Source organism: Condylura cristata, unplaced genomic scaffold (assembly GCF_000260355.1).
Source record: "Condylura cristata isolate star-nosed mole 26May11 unplaced genomic scaffold, ConCri1.0 scaffold00021, whole genome shotgun sequence".
NCBI lineage: Eukaryota > Metazoa > Chordata > Mammalia > Eulipotyphla > Talpidae > Condylura > Condylura cristata.
Window position 1 is genome coordinate 19,790,451 of NW_004567122.1, and position 9,557 is coordinate 19,800,007.

At 39.9% G+C, this 9,557-nt stretch overlaps 1 protein-coding gene across 1 annotated transcript in view; it reads right to left on the reverse strand.

The window, feature by feature from the left end:
* ALDH7A1 (aldehyde dehydrogenase 7 family, member A1) overlaps positions 1-9,557 on the reverse strand; it is a 36,642-nt gene that overhangs the window by 16,351 nt on the left and 10,734 nt on the right. The window contains exons 4-8 of the mRNA XM_012727741.1: positions 8,707-8,787; positions 7,966-8,089; positions 4,861-4,993; positions 3,943-3,987; positions 1,511-1,588 (exon numbers count right to left, since the gene is read on the reverse strand). Coding sequence (XP_012583195.1) covers positions 1,511-1,588; positions 3,943-3,987; positions 4,861-4,993; positions 7,966-8,089; positions 8,707-8,787 — 461 coding nt within the window. The remainder of the gene's footprint in view (positions 1-1,510; positions 1,589-3,942; positions 3,988-4,860; positions 4,994-7,965; positions 8,090-8,706; positions 8,788-9,557) is intronic.

A 9,557-nucleotide genomic window follows, 5' to 3' on the forward strand; every position in this document is an offset into this window, starting at 1 on the left:
TGACAGAGCTAAGGAAGAAAAACCTTTCCTATACTGCAGGGGTGAGTGGATAACAGACCTTAATTTTTCCGTGATAAGCATTTCAGTTATTTTTGCAGACTCTTAAACTACTAATTCCTTTAAAAAATAATAACATCCTAAGTACTACTCATAATAGTACTTATAAAAGACTGTGTTAGGATTTCCAGCTGCTTCTACAGAATGTAGATTAGACACAACTGATTGGAAGCCCTCTGTTCATAGGTCAATGTTTTAACGCGCTTGATGAGGGCCAAACAGCACTGTCTAATGTTAGGGAACAGTCTGATGAAATCACCCATGCAGGCCTCTGTATGTGCAGCCCAGCAAACATGAACACTGACGCTAAAGGTAGCTATTGCTTAATGCAATGCTGTGTACACAATCCTGTGTACACTACTGTGCATATTTGAGCTATTTTCAGAGTATGATTGGAAGCCCAAAGTGCAAGAATATAGTGGGTGAAAAGACAGAGTACTCAAGTTTTTAATGACAAGTGGCTAACACATACTCGCTCTACAGGAGTTATATTTTCTAATACTTCCTCATTTCTGTGAAAAAAAGGAGTAACATGATGCTTCATTGTGAGACTGCCCAGTAAGAAAAGTACAAGATAAAAGTGGAAGGAGACTAATATTTTAACCACGCCAGTACAGGTTACAAGGCTAGAATCCTTTGAAACCTCACCCTATCAAAGACTAAGCCACATCAAGCTCTCTTCATGGTTCTTCATGGTTCAGAGCAATGACAGTCACTTCCAGCTTTAAAAGGTTATACCATTGTACTACATCACACACAAGAACAATGCCAGATGCACAAGGTCAAACGTTGTGTGATTCCATTTATATGAAATGTTCCAAATACACAAATCTATACAGACAGAAATCAGGCTACTGATTCCCTGGGGGATGGAGGAATTGGAAATGACTGCTAATGAGTATAGGTTCCCTTTTTGGAACAAGAAAATGTCCTAGATTAGCATTTACACAACACTGTGGACATTCTAAAGCCACTGAGTTGGACATTTTTAAACATTACATGTTATATAAATTATATGTGATTTTCAATAAAACAGCAGTAAGAAAAAAATGAGAGAGAGGGAGAGGTAGGCTGCATTCCTAGGGTTCCCTCTTTTGGTGAGATGAAGAAGCAACCCTAGGCTAGGTTCTCTCAGAGGGGAGCTAACGCCAGATTACAACCCCACAGCATCATCTTGCTAACAGGCACCTGGTAAATCAAGAGTCAGGGAACCATGTACTGTCCTCTGTGAAGGAAGTCTATCATTTTACAAATAGCTCTCGACAGCTAAAAAATAAAAAGTAAGCTGTAACATTAATAAAGTGGAAACCCAAGAAGGTCCACATGATTCCAATGAACCATTCTTACCTCAGTAGTTAAGCTGGTTTTAAACTGTTATTCTAGTGAATATGAATGATTTCAGACAATTAACCGGAGACCTTCAACAGAAAGACACCTCAATATCTGAACGTACCCAATATCTGCTCCACCGCAAGTCAGAGAACAGATAGCACCAGGCAGTTTGTTGTCTTCCAGAACCTTGGCAATTATCCTAGAAAGAAAGAGCAATACTAAGTAAAGGAGCAATTGAATACTTAAAGATTTAGGGGTAAACTTGGAATACATTCCAATGACATAAAGGTCAGTTCAAGCGATCACAGTTTTCAAGTATTTTCTGACAAATTTTAGACATATCTGGTTGAAAAATAATAGCGGACCACCAGTTTTCTTTTGTTTCTTTTGTTGGTTTTTTTTTGTGATCTCCTACCCCAAATCCACTAGAGAATCTCAGGTCTAACACCGCTGGCTTCACCCCAAACCTCTTAGTCAGGAAATCAATGTCCTTCTAAAGCATGACAACAAGCAAAGCTTTTTCTTAATCAGTCTCCTCCTATCTGTGCTGATACAGTGTAATAATCAATACAGTTCATTAACTTCTTCTTTGCTTTAAAGTTTATATATATATATTTTTTATTATAACAGTTTATTTTTACATCATTTTGTACATTTTTTTCCATCTCAACTGTAATCCCCGAGGGTTTCCCATCACCAAGTCATCCATGTGCCATCACCATAATCCCGTGCACTTCCCTCCCCACCCCCCAACCCCCGTTTTTGATCCCATTCCCCACTCCACCCCCACAAAATGTCTCTGGTATATGGCTGTTCATTATTCTTATTATTTAAAGTTTATATATTTTTAAAAAGCATCTCATTCCAGTGAGCATCTCACCATCACTGCATGAGTCACTGCTTGTTCCTCTCCCCTTCAAGTTACATCTAACAGGGCACATCAGACACAGGTGCCTTTGTAAGTCACCCAAGGGAATCTGCGAGCTCCATCCATCTGTGGGTGGACTGGACCTTGGAGAACAGAGCCAAGGCAACGAGGGGAACCTGACAGCAACCACCGCGACTGCACCAGCAGAAAACAGACAATCAAAGGTGAACAAAGTGTGCCCGGGAGCAGGGGCCGCAGTGGGGAGAGGCTGCTCTGCAGCAGTACTTGGTTTCCAAAGTGAGACGTCCCTGACTGGAGGGAGGTCGTACAAACAGAAGAGAGGTAAAGAGAACCGTAGGAATTCATTACTGCTGTCTGTCCCAGGACTTGAGCAAGAGCTAAGCCACTGGCCGCTGAGGCTCTCCCCTGAGGACTTCCCTACCAAACCATGGGCATACCTAATGCCTATCTGTTGCAACCGTTTTCTTTTCATAAAGTGAGTACTCCCCACTTTAGCATTGCCAATGGTGCAAGGAAAACAAAAACACAAAGCTGTGCTACAGTGACACCTTCTGGAAAAACAAAAAAGGGTTCTAGAGACCCACCTGTTGAACTTTCAGGAATTCAAAATTAACAAAGCCTACTTAAATAAGGTACTCGTTCCTTTAATGTGGCACACTCCATCAAACAATGAAAAATTATGGTTAACATACTATCACAAAAAGAAAATGACAATTCTGTAAGTCAACCCAAAGACAGAAATGTGTAATCTAGGGAGCCTCCCTGGTGGCGTAGGGGGTAAAGTCTCAGTGCCATCAAGCTTATCGCCAGTCACTACAGCCTGAATTCAATCCCTAGCCCACGGCTCCTTTCACTGGACCTGCCTGTTCTACTCTCCACTCTGTCTCTGGTGACTCCTCACACCCCCGACACCTCTGGCCTACCTACACCTAGTTCTTACATGCATAAATAAATAAAAATAAATCTTAAAAAAATATTAAAAAAAAAAAACACTGTACTCTAACTGATGAATTCAAAGTAACTGTTATTTTGAAGAAATTCAGCAAGCTACCAGTAACTCGGAAAGCTGTGTGTCACTTAACAACAGGGGCACAGTCTAAAAACTGCATGGTTATAACGTAGCCCCTAAATTGCAAGGATATTTCTTCTCCGCTAGAGATACTTTTATTTTGCAAGTGACAAAATGTTTCTAAGTTCAAATCTCCAAATCCTTAAATGAAATAGTACTGTACACTGCCAAACAATATTAAAATATAAAAACCTGGTGTCGCAAGGGAATAAGCTCAGCACTATGAAGCTATCCACGGCCACTGCAGTTCAATCCCTGGCCAGGGAGCTGACCCACATGGGGCAGCAGACCTCTCCTGTCTCACCCCCCACTCAGTCCACCCACTCCCCTTAGTTGTGTATTTCACTCGAGTTGCCTGTTCTGCTCCCCACTTGTTTCTAGTGAACCCTCTTAGCCCACACTAGTGACCTGTACCCCAGTTCTTATATGCATAAGTAAATAAATCTCTTTTGAAAACATTATCATAAAGAAAGAGGTTACCCAAATTCCACACTTAGGTAAAGGACACTTTCAACTGAAATTAAAAATCCAGTCTTTCGATCACCCTTTCCAAGATTAATCCATACTAAGCAAAAACAAAGCCACACATACTTACTTTGTGACAGCTACACTAATGAGAGAAGTTGTTGGAGCTCCTTTCCTTTAGAGATTAAAAAGAGAAAAAAGAGAAATTTAATTTGCTAGAAATAATATATTTTATTATCAAGCAAAAGCAAAAGTCTTTGTGGAAAAAGATGTCTGTACAATTACACAACTGAAATAGAAAGCTATTCTTTAAGTTTGGTGTCTCTGAAACCTATAGGATTACAAAATCTATAAAAAAGGACACCAAACGATTCTGAACCTGTTTGCTGCACTGATCTAGGAACTGTTACATTAACGTCTGCCAATTACCGATACCAAGTAAACTAGAAATTTGTCAAAATGAAGTTTGACTGGAAGGCACAGAGAGACTGAGGAAACTATAAACAAGAGCCTTTCCAGACAAGAAGACTGGCAAATCTGTGTCCCTCTGGCAACACAGAACCACACAATCCTCCCAGCTGTGCCCTGAATTTTGTCGACATTCTGAGTATATATAAAGGAAAAAGCCATTAGGATAAGTACAACACTAATGGGAGATAAAGACAATTTTCCTAGTTTTGCTGACCGTCTATGTTCTTCCACAGAATGCGAACGCTGAAAACAAGCAACTGTTCCGTTACCTATAAAATACACTCATTTCCAATTTAATTCAATGAGAACACTGGTCAAGTGCCTCTGAAATCACTGAGAATTCATTATCAAATTTTAATTGGGGGAAAGAAAGGGCAAACTTTAAAAAGAAGGTGATGACTTATCACAAATTCTTCTTCTATGTCCTATTGTTAACATAGTTTTCGTTCAGAGGAATGTAGTACATAAAGACTATATCTGGTCTTTGTCCTCAGTTTCTGAACAGGGCTCCAAAATACTTCGGGAAGCACTGGCTACTTTTATAATGTTACTAGATGAGACCATGCTCCAGTCTCACCAAAGGCAGACGTTCCCGCAGATCATGGCGATGGCGTTGTTCCAGCCGTACACAGCCACAGGGAAGTTGAATGCAGTGATGATTCCAACCAGACCGACAGGATTCCACTGTTCAATGAGCGCATGGCCAGGTCCTGAGGACAGAACATGTGGAACATGCTTGACCATTAACTTACTGCAGATCAATTTAAAAAGAACAAAGGTGCAGTGGCACCCGTGGCAAATCCAGATGCCTGAATGGGGATCACTTTACATGGTTGTGAGACAGTGGTACATTAATCAGCATGCAACAAAACCTGTTATTACTACACATCCTTCTAAGCCATCACGACATCCATCATGTGTCTGGTCCTCATAGGAGCGCTGTATGGGAGTGGCACATATTACTCGTATCTGGAAGCCAGGAACCTTCAGACGAGCCGTAGGTGCTTTAGGGAATGTGATCCCAAAGGCAGAACCTCACCAGGACACAGGAGTCCTAACCCTCAGAACGCCATGTTCTGCAAAGGAGTTCCTGAAGCCCTCAGCCTACCTCTCCTGGGTCACTCACAGCAGGGAAAGAAAAAGTTCTAATTACATGTACATTGAATGAATTGCACAAATTCATTCCATTCATACAATATTACTGAAAACATAATGCATATATTTGTATTGTAAATACAAACTTTAGAACTACCTCACAAGGGGGCTACTTCAGAAAAAGGCGGCTAGACCTTAACAAGGAGAGTGATGGGTCACAGCCCTTAGGAAAGCCATAGACCCCTGGAAGGGCAGGGCCCCCAGTCGTCCATCTTTCTACTCAGGCTCAATCAGCTAGATACAGGGAACCCACCATTTGCTCCGCCTCATTCCCAGGCCTCCTAATAGTCTAGGATCTTCATCCCCATGGACATGGTCTTATTGGCAACGGAGAGCCTCTCTTGCCCTCCTCGCAGTTGTGAAGGCTCAAAGCCTTTGGTGTTCAGATCACGATGCAGCTGCCCTGAGGAAAGGGAATGCCCTTCCTGAGGTTTCCTTTCTACCCCAGTACCACTCTCATACTGCACCCTCCAGCTGTGCCTATGCAAAGTAGCTCCCCAAATAGTCACCAGTCCCATCCTCCGCTATGACACTACCCCTGACACATGACTGCACCCCTTTTTTCCTGGAGAGCTTAGACAAAATAACGTGTCAAGAGGGAGCCCTTCCTGGCTCCCTCACAAGGCTAGCTGGGGAGCTGACTAAGTCCTTAATTTCCACCTCACTGAAATACAAACCCTCTCATAACTATCTGCTTATTTATTTCCCAGTCTAAAGTGTAAAGAATGTATAAATTTATAAAATCCTTGAGGGCAGGAAGTATGCCTTATAGACCAGGCATCATTTATTAGATCACCTGACACCTGGCAGATGCTCTATAATCATTCACTGAATTAATGCAAAGTTTTTCCACAGTCTCTGTATAGAATAATCTACATTTTTTAGATTAAACAATTCACAGATTTTAACTGGTGAGGCAGACATCATACCAGGTAACAAAGCAAGTAAGTTATTTGCTTGCACCTGTATACTCCCTCCAACTTGGCAGTTACTTTTACAACTGGGAAAACATTAAAAGACATGAAATTGTTGCATAATAGAAATCACTATCTAATGAAGGACATTAACTCTTTATTTTAAGAGTCCCCTAACTTTTCTTAAAAGTAGGGAAATTTAAAGAAAAAAAAATAGTAGGGAAATTTCTCCAACACTATAAGAAATAGAAAAATATGACCTAAAAACACTTCTGCATGAGTTCGATTCCCGCCTGCCCCGGAGGTGACCACATGGTGTGGCAGACCTCTCCTGACCCGCCTGCTGCTCCCCTCAGCAGTGTACTTCGTTGATCTACCTGTTCTGTTCCCCACTCTGTCTCTGGTGAAGCCTTTCACCACCCTTGAGCCTCTGGCCTGTACCCCAGTTCTGTATGCTTAAATAAATAAATCTTTAAAAAAAAAAAAAGTATTTCTCTTCCAAATCATTAATATATCATAATTCCCACCACAGAAATTTTGGGACAATCAAACAAATTAACAATAACAACCTTTGATAGTTCCGCCACGCAGAAATAACCACTGTTCCCATTTGGACAGTGTTATAATGGACGCAAAAACTTGGAGTCACCTATCTGGTTCCAATATCGCTGCAAACACTGCAAATTGCATGAATCCTTAACTGCATCATAGCAACATCCTCAAAGTGTAAGGTTGGGTCTTGCAACATTGTAAAACAACATAAAAATGAAAATATCTTACATTTCCACTATTCAAGAACTGGTTAAATAAATCATAGTATCTATTCAGTAAATGAAGCTCATTATTATAGTTATATTAAATGATTTCTAAGACATTACATAGGGGAAAAGCACAGAACTGATATTTGCCTTCCATAAAGACATTATTTGCCTATAAGTGAATAAAACCTCTAAAAAGATAGATAAGAAATCAGAGACATTTGCTAGTTCCAGGGAGCTATGATGGAATTTCTAAAAGGCTAGGAGGTGTTTCATCCTTCATCTTTTTATTCCAGTTTAATTTCATGATAAGAATATACCACTTCCTCAGAAAAAAAAAACATAAAAATTAATTTAAAATAAGTAAATACAAACTTCCTCTAATAGTGTGAGGGTTAGAGAAAGGAACTCTTCATACACGAGTTGTAACAGACGACCAAAGGAGTTCAGCCTTTGGATGAGGATTTAACACTTAGGTTCATTTCTTTTAATTCCTACTGATACCAATATCTCTTCATACATAAACCTTTGCTACCTTTCAGGTTATTTACTTATTCCTTACAAGTAATACTAAATATATGCTCTCTGGATTATTTCCAAATTGTTAAAAATCCATAAAAATCTGTATCACCCACACCAACTCTGTATTTTACCATTGTTAATAAAAAAAAAGTTAGAAAGTTTTGTGATATGATGTTTTCACCTGGTCTAGTGGGCATTTCTTGAAGCGACTGAAGACATTTTTAAATATTTATGCACTAATTACAATTCCTCACTTGCAAACAGTCTGTAGCCAAAGCATTTTTATCTGGAGTTCCCTGTACAAATCTCAGCTTAGCTGAATTCACTGCTTACTTTCGGAAGGCAAGATGGGTCCCCCAATCATCCGTGATAAGCCAACAGCATAATCACAAATATCCACATACTCCTGAACTTCTCCCACACCTTCCACCAAGATCTTTCCCATCTCCAAAGACACCTAAAATATAAAAAGTCAAGTAGTATTTTCCAACAGAATTCATGTTTTAAACAATTAAATTGGGGGGGGGCACAAAATGGTTTGTGACTATTTTGTGAAGCCAATAAATTTCAGTTTATTCATATTTATCTAAAGAATTTTTAAACCAGGGGCCTCTCTGGTGGTGAAGGAGTCAAAGTGCATAATTGAAGTAATGACAGTCACTGCAGCACAAGCTCCATCCCAAGCCAGGGAGGTGACCCAACAACACAGCAGACCTCTCCTATCTCGCCTGCAAATCCCCGAGGCAGTGTATTTCAGTGGATCTGCCTGTTCTGCTCCCAACTCTGGTACAGACCAGAAGTCCTCTCACCACCACCCACCCCACCCCCACACACACATACACACACACACACACACACTTTTCAGGCCTGTACCCTAGTTTTTGTATGCATAAACAAATAAATCTTAAAAAAGAATTTTACACCAAAAAATTGTTTCTATCCATCATGTTATCCTCTGCTTTTACAGATTTTTGAAATGTGTAAGTTGTCCTTAAAAATCACAATCTTATTCACAGAAATGCATGATAGTTTTATTAAGCAGAGGGTTATATATTTACTGCAAAAATACTTTACCAAGCTTCCCAGTACTTGAATCTTTTCCCTCAAGGCATCACCAATCTGTCTCACTATTTCTCCTCGCTTTGGAGCAGGAATCTAAAGGGAAGAAAAGAATTTCAGTGTCAGTGTAAACTTGTATTTGAAACACAGTATTAGAAAAATGATCAGTAAAAGGATGTCATAACTGAGAGGCCATCTGCAGCATGGCAAAAGGTAGAACCTCTCAGGGAGAATTTTACTTCAGTGCAGTGGGAAGTCTGTAATATTTGTAAGGAGCAAAATGAGGCCATTTCCCTTGCCTTAGGGAAACTGTCTATGGGTAGAAAATTGAAGGGAATAACAAACAAAATAAGTGAAAGGGGAAAACGTAGATGCAGGGAGACTAACCAAGAACATATTATTACAACTTAGGCAAAAAATTACAGTGGCTTAGTTGGAAGATGGAAGCAAAGGAGACAAGTCAATTCAAGATCCTTTTTGCCCGTTTCCACCTCAGTGAAGCAGCCCATAATATCTTCTACCCCTAGTTTATAACTAATCATACCTCCACTACTTTCTCAGAGAAGGACATCATAGCTTGAGTGAGTTCAAAGTTCTTCTTTGCTCTCCTCTCCAAATGTATCACCATGCCTTGAGATACTTCACTTGTATAATACTCATGGTTTCTGCAGGGTAACTTGGCATTCTAATAACACTTAAACAAATCCTATCCTCTGACTGGACAGTCCCACTTTTGGAAATTAAACATACGCAAAAGTATCCAAAATTATAAATACAAAAATATTTACTGCAGTGCTGTTTATTCTAGAGAAAAAGCAAGAATCAATTAAATGCCCATTAGCATATGGTTGGCTAGTGATGAAACA